General features: G+C 48.5%; 4 protein-coding genes across 4 annotated transcripts; 1 reads left to right on the forward strand and 3 right to left on the reverse strand.

Moving 5' to 3' along the window:
- Positions 1-176: 176 nt before the first annotated feature.
- Positions 177-1,460, reverse strand: LOC120694987 (probable CCR4-associated factor 1 homolog 9). The gene is made up of 3 exons (XM_039978320.1): positions 1,149-1,460; positions 750-1,031; positions 177-692 (listed from the first exon to the last, which is right to left on the reverse strand). The coding sequence occupies exons 1-3, from the start codon at positions 1,458-1,460 to the stop codon at positions 177-179; spliced, it is 1,110 nt and encodes a 369-aa protein (XP_039834254.1).
- A 1,315-nt stretch (positions 1,461-2,775) lies between these two features.
- LOC120663014 lies at positions 2,776-5,021 on the forward strand. Its single transcript, XM_039942054.1, has 2 exons — positions 2,776-3,958; positions 4,726-5,021. Exons 1-2 carry the CDS (start codon positions 2,866-2,868, stop codon positions 4,824-4,826), a joined length of 1,194 nt encoding a protein of 397 aa, XP_039797988.1. The 5' UTR covers positions 2,776-2,865; the 3' UTR covers positions 4,827-5,021.
- Positions 5,022-5,245: 224 nt separating this feature from the next.
- On the reverse strand, positions 5,246-6,710 carry LOC120663042 (NADPH-dependent aldehyde reductase-like protein, chloroplastic). The gene has a single exon (XM_039942074.1). It carries the CDS (start codon positions 6,409-6,411, stop codon positions 5,602-5,604), a length of 810 nt encoding a protein of 269 aa, XP_039798008.1. The 5' UTR covers positions 6,412-6,710; the 3' UTR covers positions 5,246-5,601.
- A 3,143-nt stretch (positions 6,711-9,853) lies between these two features.
- On the reverse strand, positions 9,854-14,234 carry LOC120663023 (2-oxoisovalerate dehydrogenase subunit beta 1, mitochondrial-like). The gene is made up of 13 exons (XM_039942060.1): positions 13,797-14,234; positions 13,458-13,569; positions 13,221-13,256; positions 12,498-12,557; positions 11,987-12,044; positions 11,780-11,877; positions 11,424-11,513; positions 11,258-11,326; positions 11,089-11,175; positions 10,582-10,677; positions 10,415-10,492; positions 10,213-10,299; positions 9,854-10,138 (listed from the first exon to the last, which is right to left on the reverse strand). Exons 1-13 carry the CDS (start codon positions 13,991-13,993, stop codon positions 10,103-10,105), a joined length of 1,104 nt encoding a protein of 367 aa, XP_039797994.1. The 5' UTR covers positions 13,994-14,234; the 3' UTR covers positions 9,854-10,102.
- Between the last annotated feature and the right edge of the window lie 832 nt (positions 14,235-15,066).

The raw sequence follows: 15,066 nt of genomic DNA on the forward strand, positions 1-15,066 counted from the left end.
GGCACAAATTTGCATGCCATTTTAGAAGTAGTGGCAGAAGAAAGAATGAAAGAAACCCAAGAAAAGTTGTCCAATTCTGCACAAAGATTCAATGAAAATGTTTTACAGACCATCCTAATAAACCCTAACCATGTTCTACAGCAGACTCAAGAGCAAAATATACATGGCGGCAGCAGTTAGCACGCCGTGACATCGGTGAGGAAACCGGCGACCCTCGCGAGCTTGTCGTCGTCGTCGAAGTAGCTTTCTCGCATCTTCATGAAGGTGTGGCAGGTGAGCAGGCTGTCCGAGCCGGCCTGGTGCGCCTCGCCGACGGCCCGCCCCACGTTGAGCTTCACGGCGACGCTCTCCAGCCCGCCGCGGAGGTCCCGCGGGCAGCGCCGCGCCATCTCCTTGACGTCGAACAGCCGCCGCCGGGCCAGCGCCGCCTTGGCGACGCCCTCGAACTGCCCCGCCGACCCGGGCATCCTGTACCCGCCCCCGAACATCACCTTCACCAGGTACGCGAGGTCGTAGCCGCCGCTGAACGTGACGACGCCGCCGCGGCCGAGGCCGGCGCGCAGCCACTTGCGCAGCCGCGGGCCGAACTCCGCCGCGCCGACGCCGTCCCGCCGCGTGCGGTCGAAGTCGACGCCCCTGGCCCGCAGCAGCGCGATGGACTCCGGCGCGTGGCGGTGGCGCCGCACGTCGAACTCGCGGAAGTTGAACTCCCAGACGCACCGCGGGGCGGCGCCGCCGGGGCCGGCCGCCGGGAGCCCGCCGCCGGCGTCGAACAGCGTGAGGCCGAGCTGGATCAGGTCCAGCGCGTCCACGTTCTGCCGCAGCAGCTCGTACCGCCGCTCCGGCGTGAGCGTGTACGCCGCCCCCGCCGGGCGGTACACCGTCCCGGGGAACTCCGTGTCCACCGCCGCGTACCGGAACCGGGGCAGGAGCGACTCAATCAGCCGGGCCTCCGCGTCGAAGTTGTGCGCCCACACCCGGCGCACCTCCACGCGCGGTGGCGCAGCCGTCAGGGAGGGCGGCGGCGGCGGTGCCGGCATCCGCCGCGCCGCCGAGGAGAGCGGCAGCGGTCCGCGCGGCGAGGGTGTCATCTCCAGCGAGGAGCAGTCGGACGGCGTCGAGGGGGCCGAGGAGCCCGCGTCCATCACGTCCGGCTCCGGCGGCTGCTCGGATACGCAGCGGAGCTTGATCCGAGTCGGGACGGCCATCGCGGGCGAGCCGGCCAGGTCTCCCCGCCGGTCCGGTTTCGCCGGCGGCGGCGCGAACTGCAGCCGCTGCGTCCTCATCATCTGACGCCCCCGCGCGGCCTCCGCCATCATCAACAGCTGCTGCTGCTTCGACGGCGCGGCCGAACCCATCGAGAAGGCGTGCAGCACGTCGTACTCGTACGGCGGCGCCGGCGCCGGCGGCATGGAGGCGTAGCGCGTCGCGATCGGAGGGAAGGCAGGAACGCCGCACATCGCCGGGGAGCCCGGCTGGTCCCTCCTCCGCGGACTCGGTTGCGCCGCCGCGGCGGGAGCGGGATCGGATCTTCTTGGTGTCGCGCTCGCGCGCGAGCGCCAAAAGGATCTAATCTGATTTGACCAGGATCGGTCGGGTTGCTACGGGGGAACGAGCGCGCTGGCGGGGCGCGCGATTTATAGCACGGTCGTCCGTGGCGTCTGGCCGCGCCCGTGTCGTGTTCGGGTGACGTGTCCGACTCGGTGCAGTACGTTACGATCGAGGATCTAAACATTGAAACTTCTGCCGACGTGAGTGGATAACGCGCCACGTATTCGTACCCGTCTTCAGGTTCCTCTGGCAAAGGCCGTGTTTGGTTGGGCCCATGAACAAATTTTTCACAAAAGACCAATATATATATATGGAGTACTAAACAAAGTTTATTTGTGAAATTTTCTTACAGGTCCAATTTTGCGAGCTGAATTTAATAGGCGTAATTAATCTATAATTTGCATTTCTCTAATCATCCTCTAATCATATGGTTAAAGGTTTAATTAGCTACATCAACTGCTACAGTATCATAGTTGTGGAGGTAGTTTTGTAATTAGACTTTATTTAATATCTCTAATTAGTGGTCAAATGGGCGAAAAGTTTTCGCGAAATTTTTTTCACGGGCAACCAAACACAGCCAAAAAGTAATTTACTGCGTCCCGTCCCCAAATTTTTCTGAGTCAAACACGCTTAACCTCAGAGTTCTTTGCAGATCAGCTTCCGATAAAGAAGTCATAACTTATTTTTATGTGTATCCTATTAATTCTATTAAGTCCTGGGTCAGGATGTCATACAGAGTCTCACCACCCTAGCGTGCTGTAGGTCGATCTTTCTGGCCTGGGAGTTTCACGACATTAAATTATATGCCATATTATAAATTTTGTTGACATAACAAGAAGAGGGAATAAAAGAGTTTGAATGTTTGATGGGATGCGAGAGAAGTTTGTTCACCATAAAATTCATCCGACACAAATACATAGTTTTCAATCTGATTAACTGCGCCATGAAACTGTACAGTTAGCTAATCCCTAACTCAACTTACTTTGGAACATGCTTGAAACTGTGCAGTTACCTTGAGCCAATTGTGTTTTTTTACTCGAATAGCAAATATACCCGCCCGTTGCTACATGCAGCAATAATCCCTAAATAAATTAATTAGCATAAATGTATATACACTATGTATTTTGTTATTATATGATTTCATTTTTTCTACTTTACTCATCAGGTGTTAATTCTAATTAAATGATTTCGAATCTCTAAATGGTTTCGAATCCCTAATTAGTCATCCGAATTCTTCCTTGACAGCGAGTTGTTCCCCTTCCCCAATCCCGTCGCCACCCAAACCCTCACCGACCCGGCGACCACGAGCACGCCATGGCTGCGGCGGCGCCGGAGCTGAACGAGGACGTCATCGTGGAGATCCTCCTCCGCCTCCCGCCGGACGAGCCAGCGCGCCTCTTCCGCGCGTCCCTCGTCTGCAAGCCGTGGCGCCGCGTCCTCTCCGACCCAGCCTTCCTCCGCCGCTACCGCCGCTTCCACCGGACCCCTCCGCTGCTCGGCTTCTTCGACGACGGCAACCTTTCCCCCGCCTTCTTCTCCGTCGCGGAGGCCTCCCCCTTCTCCAAGACGGCGTTCGACTGCAGCCCTTTGTACTCCGTCCTCGACTCCCGCCACGGGCGCGTCCTCGTCCGGCAGGGGTTCGCCCAAAATCTCCTTGTACGGGATCCGATCGCCGGCGTGCGGGAGGAGCTGCCAGAGCCGCACCTACCGTGCGGGTCCGCCGTGGTGCTCTGCGCCGCTGCAGGCTGCGACCACTGCGACTGCCGCGGCGGTCCCTTCCTTGTGGTATGTGCGGCCACCAACACCAATCACATTGATGACAGTGTGGATGCGAGTGTGTACTCATCGCAGGTCGGCGCATGGAAACCATCGGTTTCTCTTCACCTAGGCGTCGATGTCAAGTATCCCTACGACCGTGTCAAGCCGCGCAGTGGTGCCCTCGTCGGAGATGGAGTTTACTTTGTACTTGCACTGCGTGCTGGCAAAAAGATTCTGAAGTATGACTTGGGCAGCCATTGCTTGTCTACGATTGACCTTCCTGCAGGCTTGGAGTACTGCTGGGACGACGTTGTGCTCATGCCAGCCGAGGACGGTTTGCTTGGGCTCGCCAGCACCAGCACCAGGGCCTCCAACCTTTACCTGTGGTCGAGGATGGTGAATGGGGATGGAGTTGCAGGATGGGTACAGCGCAGGGTGATCGAGCTGCGGGCGGTGTTGCCCGTTACCATCCCTAATAACAAGGTGATGACGATGAAGGTTATTGGTTATGCTGAGGGTGTCAACGTCATCTTCGTGGGCGTCATCTCCCTGGGCACCTTCATTATCAATCTCGAGTCAGGGGTTGCGAGAAAGGTGACCAAACCAGTCTACAGTCCCGTCCTACCCTTCGTGAGCTTCTACACTCCAGGTATGGTTCTAGCCCTTTGCTCCTTTTCTTAATCCTGCATCCTATGGTCTATATGCTATTCTGAACTTCTGATGTTGATCTGTGGATTTTAATTGAAACAAAATAAATTTAGACGTGCTTGAGAAGACAATGAAACCTCACATGCAGTTATTTGTCAGGCTCCACCTGTTCACGGGAAACATTTTTATTTTAGCAACATTTTCTCATATTGTAAAGCCCAATCTTGTGAACCTTTTGAATTGCACCGGGCCATTAGCCATTTTTAATTAATCACCATTTATCTTGTGCGCTATTTTACCATCCTTTAAGATATTAGGCATGGACGACACTATCCCTACTGTTTCCTCCTTATGAAAATTTTATATATCTTTTTAGACTTCTATGCATGGTAGCTCTTTGATTGTCCTAGCAGGAAATTACTAGAAGAGGCACTTCTGAGACTTCAGTTGTTCTGATATGGGAATAAATGTTTCTTAGTGAGAACTTTTTTTTTTCAGATATATGGGAATAGATGATACTTTTGCTTTGAAAACTGAATATGTGATTATGTAACATCACATTTAACCAATTAACCTAGTCTTTTTGGTCATGTGTGACTTATCAAGGACAATATTGATCTTGGCAAGATGCGCTAGAATTTTTTAAATTTCTTTTTCGTTAACCACAAGTTGGTGTTCTAATATTTTTGATTGTACATTCTTTTGCTCTCTGGTAAATGTTAAACAGTATAGAATTTTCTTTTAACTTGTATGCTTGGTACTTTCCAGATTATGCTTGTAGAAAATTGCCACTGCTAGCGGAGACAAATTATTCACTACGGCGATATCTGGCCAATTTACAGATCCACCACCGCATGTTGCAAGGCTGATGCTTTACAATGTTTATTAGTATACTGTTAGGTAGTTTAATCTCTTGTTGTGTAACCTACACCATGGCCAATTATAGACCTTATTTTTTTTCCTCACTAATTTTTTATGACAGTGACAACTATGTTTGAGATTTGGAGTTGATCTTAATTCAGCTAGTGTTGTGCTGATGCTTGATGAATGCAGTCGGAGCAGAATATGTAGGATCCAAATGCTAATGTTTCTTTTTAAATAAGTTAAGTGCTAAACTTAAAAGCACTACCGAGGTGTAATGATGGAGTAGGGTAAACTTTAGCCAAGTCTAAAAAAGTTTAGCAAAAATATGAGTGCCAATAGGTGCTAAACTTTAGCACTCAATTTTAGCCCTTCCAAACAGGCTCTAAGATTTATCAAATTTATAGAGAAGAAATATTAATATATGTAACATAAAAAATCAAACTATATTTCATAACAGATCAGGCTACATAGATGCCTCCAAATCAGGCGTGTTACGTGCAAATTGGGTGAACTTGATCGTTGGGATGTTGTGACTGCAGGAACAAGAGGCCAAAGACTCAGCGGCGGAGCTTGCAGAGAGATGAGAGTGGGGGCATGACCTGAAGTCTCGCACGATACATAGTGAAATCCACCATTGCTAAAGAAAATGCCAGGATCGAAGACAATAAGATGGCGACACAGTGCAGGGCAAAGAAGGCATCAACAAGAACAAGATCATGGAAATGCAAAGAAGGTTAACAAAGATGCTACTACACAGTACGGAATAATGGAGTATAGCATTCACACGTAGCCGCCGTTGGCCCGGATGACCTGGCCGTTGACCCACTCGGCGGCGTCGGTGCAGAGGAACCCGACCACCGGCGCGATGTCGCCGGGCTCCCCGAGCCTCTCCATCGGGTTGGTCACCACGCTGCGCCGCACCATCTCCTCGCTCTTGCCGGCGAAGAACATGTCCGTGGCCGTGGCCCCCGGGGCCACGCAGTTGGCGGTGATGCGCGTGCCCTTGAGCTCCTTGGCCATCGTCCGCACCAGCGCCTCCACGGCCGCCTTGGACGCCGTGTACGCCCCGTACCCTTCCGGGAGGCTCCCCACCACGGACGACGTCACGGCCACGATCCGCCCGCCGCCGCCGCGGGGGAGGCGGTTCGCCGCCTCGCGGAGGCACAGGAACGCGCCGCGCAGGTTCACGGCGACGAGGCGGTCGAAGGACTCGGTGGCGGTGCCCGCCACGGTGGGGTACGCGTCGTCGAGCACGCCGGCGTTGGCCACGAGGATGTGCGCCCCTGCGCCGCCGAACGCGGAACGGGCGGTGTCGAAGAGCGACTGTGCGCCGGCCTCGTCGGCGACGTCCGCCCGCACGGCCACGGCGCGGGGCAGCGACGCGGCGAGCGCGTCGGCCTCGTCGGCGCGCGACGCGTAGCCCAGCACGAGGCTCGCGCCCAGGGAGGAGAGGTGCGCCGCGATGGCGCGCCCGATGCCCCGCGACGCACCGGTCACGATGGCCACGCGCCCCGCCAGCGGCTGGGCTGGGACCTCGGTGCCGGTGCCGGTGCCGGCGGCGGCCACGGCGGCAATGTCAGCGTCTGCCATCCTATCGGCTGGCTCTGCGTTGCTCGCTTCTCGTGCCCGTCCAGCGCTATCTAGACAGCGGCGATCGATGTCTGGCGTTCTATGGTGCTGTGCGGCGCGTGCTCTCGGCGGTTGCGTCCAGACCACGAGTGCACGACGTGGTGGCGCTGGGGACCAAGCGCTGGGGAACCAACAACCAAGTCCCTCTCGTGAACCGTGGTCCGTCGCATCGAATGCTGCCCTGTCCGGGGCTCCGGGATGCCTGACCCCTCTTGCACTGGTGCATTTCCTGCCACTTGCCAGCGTTTGTGTTTGCAGCTGCTGTCCTTCAGTAATCAGGGGGTGTTTAGTTCATTTTGCAAAAGGCACCATATTCTATGAAAATCAAGATTCTTGTGCAAACTTTGGAAACTTCAACACAGACCACCGGATCCCCATCCGAAGGCACCGGACAAATCTAGGGAATTTTTACACTTTGACGCCCGCCTCTCCCCCCACCTTCGCTGGGCGTTCTTGCAATTCCACCCCTCCGTTCCGTTCCGTCAGCCGCTCCGCTCCGTTCCGTCAGCCGCGGCCTCCCCTCCGTTCTCATTCTGGGCCTCGCGCAGGGGGCGTCGCGCTTCTTCTCCCCAAGACGCCGCCGCCTAGGGTTTCCTCCGCCGGCTCCTGGCAGAGCGCCGCCGCCCTTGCCTCGCCTGGAGTGCCACCGCCCTCCACCGCCTCCCCTCCGTTCCGTGCCCTAGGGCCAACAAGACCGCCGCCTCCACCAGGGACGGATCCCTCGGTTCGCCGCCGACTCCCTCTGGTCGCCAAGGTCGCCGCCGCCCGTTCGCCGGCGCAGAGGGCACCGCCGCAGCCTGATGAGGCTAGCTGTACGAGCGGCAGCTATCGCTACGGCAGTAGCTCGGCCTCCCGGGGCTAGCTGCACTCCAGGCCCTTGCCTCCCCAATGAAACTGAACCTCTGCTGCATTTCTTTCCATCTGCAGGTACCAAGGTACCTCGATCTCTTCCTCTGGAAGTTCCAGTGAAAATGTTATGCATCATCCAATTTAATCTTACACGTTTTGCTATTGTTTGAGCAGCCTGCTGCACGGGGCATCAATTTCACCACTCCGTCTGCTGTGCAATCAGTGCAATCAGCAGGGATTCATCAGACTGGGCTCATTTACGGCATTTTGAGAACACTGAAGGAGTACAAGCTAATTAAAATATGTAGCTGATGCCTTAGCTAGGAATGCTTCTGTATTGGTTGAAATTAGCGCTATTTTGAAGTGGTCAAATTACAGGCATAGTGAAGCTCTTGTTGCAATTCAGATTGTAGCTGTTCAAAATATTGTAGCTGATGCCAAACTATGTACCATCTCTTGCATATGAATGAAATTTGTCCATGGGAAACATGTCTGAGATAAGAAGCTCTTGTTGCATTTCAGATTTTGGCAGCAGTTCACCTGTGATATTTCTGAAATTGATAGTATACAACAAACTGAATTGACCTTTTTTTTACTCAAGTTTGGCAGCATGTACCCATAACAAGAGCATACATGTTCAGATTTAATTATTCACAATATGAAAACAAACATGTGTCATTGAAGAAAAGAATCAGGATCTGCAGAATTGGTTTACAATAGGAAGGCTCCAGCAATTGGATTGTGTTCTGTCATTTGAAATGATTTAGTTTGAAATGTGTTCAGTCCAAACCTAGTATGAATCAAGCTAGTATGACACTAATTTCCAAACCTAGAATGAATCAAGCTAGTATGACACTAATTTCAGTATAACACGACAACTGCTTACTATCGCCAAAGGCAAACATGCAGATGGTTAGCATAGTTTCTGAATCAAGCAACTGATAGCATGATGTCCTGAGGTGATGTAGAACAAGAAATTTTTCAGGGTTCAACCAAGGATAGTTACTACAATTTTTTTCAGAGTTTTAGCATATTTTTGGTTTAGCTCACCGGGCTATAGTTTAATTTGTACTATCCATCAGTCCTCCTGGCTCACTGGCTGTGCACCTATCTTATTGTGATGTCATAAAATTTATTTGAAAACTTAGCATTTTCTTTTGCAGCATAGGAAAAGGAAACAAACTTTTGTGCAGAAGTGTGGGATCAAGTCATTAGGCTAAACAAACAATCTACCGACCAAATATTCAACTTGATGACCTCCCAGAGGTATGCTGCAACTTCTTGTTTAAAGCTGTTATTAGGAGTACATTAAATTTCCAAAGTTTGGGAGACCGGGGAGAGCGATGAGGATACATCATTTCTGGGTTGTCAAATTTCTCAGACATTCATTTTGCACTGGACAATTTGAGGACAAAATCTAATCTTTTTCCCATTTCAAACTGAACAAAACTGTACATCCATTGAGCTACAACAGAGACAACATTCAGAGGCACAGCTGAAGCCTACAAACATTCAGGGGAACAGTAGAATCCGCAGGGAGGGGCGCCCAGAGCGGGCAGCGCTAAATCAGCGCCAAACCACATCCATGGCCTCGCGGTCCATGGCGGCGGCGCTGGAGGGGATCGGGCGGCGACGGCGTTGCTGAGGAATCGGCCGGCGGCGCTGCTGGAGGGGAATCGGGCAGCGGAGGCGCTGCTGGGCTTCGGAGTGCGGCTGGGCAGCAGGGCTTCGGATGCCGACGGCGCTGTACAGCTTCTGAGGGGCGGCGTCGCTGCTGGAGATGGAGGCCGCCGGCAGCGGACGGGGGCGCACCTCCTGGATGGAAACGGCATGGACGGAGGCAGACGGAGGCGAATGGGGTGGCCAGACGGAACGGCGCTTCGCTCGCCGGACGGAACGGAGGCGGGGGGGGGGGGTGAGTGCAAATTTTCCCCACCTCTGTCCAGTGCCCTCGGATGGTGATCCTGCGGTGTAGATTGGAGTTTCCAAAGTTTGCACAGGTGGGCTGGTTTCTATAGGATACGGTGCCTTTGCAAAATTGTGTAAAGATGTAAAGATGGCATTTGAAGTACTAAATGAAGTCTATTTGCAAAACTTTTTGTATAGATGGGTTGTAAATCGCGAGACGAATCTAATGATGCTAATTAATTCATGTTTAATCAATAATTAGCGGATGATTACTGTAGCATCACTGTTGCAAATCATGGATTAAGTAGGCTCATTAGAATCGTCTCGCGATTTACAGCCCATCCATGCAAAAAGTTTTGTAAATAGACTTCATTTAGTACTTCAAATTAGCAAGATTTCGTTTCACTTTAATGCGTTTACGGTTTTTTTGCAAAAACCTGTAAAGATCTAAACAGGGCCTCAGTACAGACTCCATTCCCCCCCCCCTCATAAGTGTAAAGATCTAAACAGGGCCTCAGTACAGACTCCATTCCCCCCCCCCCCCCCCCCCCCCCCCTCATAAGTCATAAACTTTAGAAAGGTCTCTTCAATGTTATTTCAGCTGCTGTCCTGCAAGTCGATACTAGGCAGTGACTGAATTCAGCTCTAGAAAGGACTCTTCAATGTTATTTCAACTGTATTGCTTGATAAGGAGCCAGGCTTATTGTTGCAGAACAATTATTACATATTTGCATCCTGCAACTTTATTGCTAATGTTGCTGAATAAGCTGTTTGAGATCATGCATATGGTGACCAGCAATATAATAAGAGTGCATATGTACATATGAAGAACGGAAGCTTTATGTCTGCTAATTGCTATCATGGAAAATGAAGGGAAGTAGCTCGGTCCTGCAATTCAGTAATTTACAGTTGCTTTTATGGCGTCCAGGACCTGCAATACACTTGTGTTAGACAGTACAGCTACATATCGAAGGATGGTAAGCTACTTACTGGTCAGGGTCCTACCTTGTTCTTTGTGGGCATGAAAAATGGTTCGTAGACGAGAGGAAAAGGAGTGTCGAGGCCGCAGACTCTCGCCACAGGCGCTTCGAGCTGCAACAGAGCAATTCGAAGAATGTGATGGGATGAGCTTCAAGGTGATGCAAGTATGCAACCAACCATTTCTTTTTTGTGCTCCATTGAATCATGATATTTGAAGATATAGTACCCTTTGGAAGCAGCGCTCGGTGATAGATGCAGCAATTTCCGCACCGAATCCCCCAGTGATTGGAGCCTCATGGCTGACCTGTTACAGTATTTTTCGAGGGAATATTAATAACAATTATTACCCAAATGATAAACGGTGAATATAAACATGAGCAGAGAGATACTTACGAGGAGCTTTCCAGTCTTCTTTACTGAGGCCTCTACCGTTTCCTTGTCCCACGGTATCAGAGTTTTCAGATCAATGAGCTCACAAGATACCCCATCCTGCTACATAGTAGTGTAAGCTTTAGTCCAAGGAAAACCGAGGAACATCATGGAGAGTTGGACATCAAAATTTACAGAAACAATCAAGAAACTAAAAGGAAAACACAAGTATCATGTGCAGTTTATCGTCATTAATGCTCTTTAAAAAAAAAACCACGTCACTGCCAGAACTGATGCAGGCAACATCAGTACATCAGAAGTGCCAAGTCACAATTGCAGATTCCATTCTGATCTGAGTTAGCACCTATAAGTAAAATATGTCTTTCTAGATGAGCAATGTGCATTTCAACTAAATGTTTCATCCAGTGCTGCTCATTAGCCTTTCTGTCCTTGTTGAGTCAAAACAAAGCAAAGCAGAATATTTGGTTTTGTTGGACTTTACCCAAATTATAACAGGTGGAAATAACTGACCTTTGCTGCATCTTCACAAGCTTCTTTAAGCACTGCAAGTTGAGCTCCCCAGCCAATAAGTGTTATATCGCTGCCTTTCCTAATCACCTTAAGTATATAACTTGCATAAGTACTTTGACTTTATGATGCCCAATAGTCCAGTGCAATAATGAGATATAAATATACTCACTTCTGCCTGAGATAAGGGTAGCATATAATCCTCCTCAGGTACTTCTTCAACAGCCAAACGATACAGCCACTAAAGAAAGACAGGAAAGGTAGTTTTAGTCTCTGCAAAGCACAGCAAATATTCAGACGCAGCTGTTATAGAACTTGAGTATTTGAAGTTTCTCCACCTTTGGCTCAAAAAATACAACTGGATTTGGATCTCTAATGCTAGCCAACAGTAATCCCTTAGCCTCGCGTGGACTTCGTGGTATGACAACCTGAAAACTTCATGTTCTTAGTAGGATGGAACATGGTAAAATGTATTCTTGGACATATACCCATAGATAGAATATTGAATATTCTAAGGCTTCGATTTTAAGGTTTTTCAAAAATAAAAATAGTCACATTTTAACTGCATAAAGCAAGTATTTCTGCCACAGTTGAAAACGTGTTCAGAAGAAGATCAAGGAAAAGGTTGGTTTTGCATTTTCCTGGAAAGGGATAATAGTTCATGAAGGGAGTATGCTAGAGTCGCAAACCTAACCTTGAGTCCAGGAACATGGCAGAAGAAAGCCTCTGGTGACTGTGAATGGTAGTGACCACCATGCCCAACAGCACCATAAGGAGTTCGAATTGTTAAGCCTAGAAAAGACAGATATTCTGATTAAGAATCCAGGATGAAATTTATTTTATAATGTCTGATTCCTCAAAAGGTGAAAGGTCATTCAAAACATTGAGAGAAAAGAAATACCTCCACAGTTAAATTCATTTCCACTTCGATACCTGAATTTGGCTGCTTCATTAACAATCTGCAACAAAAGTCATATGACTTAGGTTGGCACAAAGTATAGATTAAACAAGCATATGCATTGAATTTGACAATAATTTATATTGGAAATAAACAGAGTCAAATAAACAACAGTGTTGAAATCAAGCCTTGCAAAAACTTGTGCAGAAGAATGATCTGATTGTGCAAAAAAAATTGGTTCCACAATTGCTTGGAACAAAAAAAAGATACTTCCTGAGATAAAGATACTACCAAATAAACAACAGAGTTGAAATGAAGCTTTGCAAAAAGTTATGCAGAAGAAAGAAAAATGGTTCAACAGCTGCTTGGAACAAAGAAATAAGACACTTCCTGAGATAGAGATATACTATCATGAGGTCCAGCAGAGCGAGTATTTGAAAGTAGCAGTAGCAATCCAGAATGGCAAAAAGAACTTTCATTGGTAAGACAATAATGAATGAAATCAGAGACATGCCTGATCAAAGGCTGGAAAGATATAGTCCGCAAACTGGATTTCTGCAATAGCCCGATTACCCTGCATTTAAGAGTTAAGAGATCTTAAGCATGTCTAGGATGGTTTTGTTTTTATTCATTCCTATATTAATGCAAAGATGTCAGAAGACAATAAGTGAAATGTAATTAGAAAGATAGCTCGAGTCTGACCGAGTGCCATGGCAAACTAAAATAATCTCATACTAGAAAGTATTCAGGCTGCAGCACGTTATATGCTATAAGGCGTCCTCCAAAGCTATGAGCTAGTACCTAGCTCCAAACAACTCTAAGAGACAACCCTTCCAATGATATGGCTCTTAGCACATAGCTCATAACATGAATGACCCCACATGTCATTCTCTTGTAATCTCAAAGTTCGAGTATGAGACTCTCTTGAATAAGAGATAGCTTTTCAAAAAAAACTTTTGGTACTGTTTATCGATTAAAAAAATTATATGAGCTGGCCTAATCACTACAAGGTGTTCGTACTGAAACTTTGCAACAGGCACAAACCCCATCATGGACTATCTAGTATCTAGTGTTGAATAAATTAATTTCTTTTGTAATTTTTTGTGCTAAGGGTCCTCTCTTCCTTCTGTGTTATAAGTTGTGGTCTAAATTTACAAATACAATAACTTCAGCAGAGTTTCCCATGATGTTCTCAAGTAACCATTAAATAGAAGATTTAAACATTGTAAGAACTTACCATTGCTGCTAGGCCAATCGCAAATCCAGCAATACCCTGTTGAGCAGAACTGATCAGGAAAAATGAAGTGCCAGTAACAAAATCAATAACTATGCTAGAGGGCCAGTAGAATCAAGAGTAACATTATTTTATTTGAGAAACAAGTGGCTTCTCAGCCTGATTTCACTACTGAATTTCCTGATACTACAGAGAAATTGGCACAAGCGTCAGCAAATGCACCACAAGCAAAAGGTTCACCTGTTCACATAGCGGCGTATTGAACACTCTGTTCTTGCCAAACCGATCGGCGAGCCCTGTTGTGCAGCGAAACACGCCGCCGAAACCCACATCCTCTCCGAAGACATAAGCACTGTCAGAAACGAAAATCATCTTCAGCTGACTGAAACTGCGCGCATAGCACCCCTGGGTACGGTGGATTGCATCTTTGGAAGGGAGGGGATTTCATTCGAAAAGTGAATCGGAATGTTCGATGTTCAGGTGTGTTAATCGAGATGATATCTAACTGGCAGCTCAGCTGAAATCTGACGAACAGAGGAGCGGAGCGAGAAGCCGGCCGCCGCCGGCGGTCTCACTCACCGCGGGTCGGTTTCGAGGGCGATGTGGAGCGCCTGGTTGACGGCCGTGAACAGGTTCACCGCCTTCCCTCCTCCCGCTCCCCCCTCCTTCGGCTCCGCCACCGGCGCCCCCGCGCTCCCGCCGGAGAAGCACCTCCGCCCGACCTCCGCCGCCCAGCCCCTCCTCCTCCCCACCTCCCTCAACGCCCTCGGGGCCATCGACCTCCAAGAACTGAAATTTCCGAGCAGAGCTGCGCTGTCCGGAGTCCGGACAGCCGGGAGTGGGAGCAATTCTTGGGCAAGCAGCTCACGCTGCTCCTCCTAGCCTACTGCCACTGCGTCTTGGACCCGCACCTGCGAGCGACGTGGAGAGATAAGCTCTCGCCCATGCCTCCTCGCTTTCGTACGAGCCTCGCCTTGATCTCCAACTGCAACCTACCACACACACACACACACAGAGAGAGAGAGAGAGAGAGAGAGAGAGAGAGAGAGTCGGAGCAATTCTTTGGCAGTTGATTTCTTTAGTCGGTAAAATCCTTCACGTTTGACTTCAATCCTTTTTCTCAACTAGTCACGTTCGCGTCATGTGGATCACGCTCAGCTGATCCAATTATTGTCCTTTTTTTTTCTGAAGTGCGAGTTGAGTGCATTTTAAGTGCTGAAAGCATCGCATGCTATGCGTGTTTCGAGATTCCATCAAATAAATATCAGGACATGATATGTTCTCGGACCACGGGGATCATAGTCAACTGTCAATTTGCACAAATGTTGTAATAGAGTTGAAAATTTGAATTATATATTTTGAGAAGGAGAAAGTTCAAATTACTCCCCTCTCGAATATAGCCAAAATTTGGATAATCTCCTTAACTATCTCATGGATCATTTTGGCCGCTAAATTATATCATTTGCTTCAATTTACCTCCTAATACAATTTAATTTTTATTTTTCCATATGTAAGTGGAATCTTAATTTTAAATTTTGCAAGGTTGTGGTGGGCATAACAATGTAGGTCAAAAAGTATATTATAAATTTTTTGTTATTATTTTTTCTACAATTTTGTATCATAAGGGTTAATCTATTATTAAATATCATACCTTATTAGAATAATAATAAAAAATTCTGCAAATTTTTAATTCAAGATTTCACTTGTACATGAATAAATAAAAATGATAAATCTTATTAAGGGGTGAATTGGACCAATTGATATAGCTTGGGGATAAATTGAATTAAGAAATAATTTTATGAGTTATCTACATTTTTGTTGATACTTGAGGGGAGTAATATGATTTTTC

Source organism: Panicum virgatum, chromosome 2K (assembly GCF_016808335.1).
Source record: "Panicum virgatum strain AP13 chromosome 2K, P.virgatum_v5, whole genome shotgun sequence".
NCBI classification, from domain to species: domain Eukaryota; kingdom Viridiplantae; phylum Streptophyta; class Magnoliopsida; order Poales; family Poaceae; genus Panicum; species Panicum virgatum.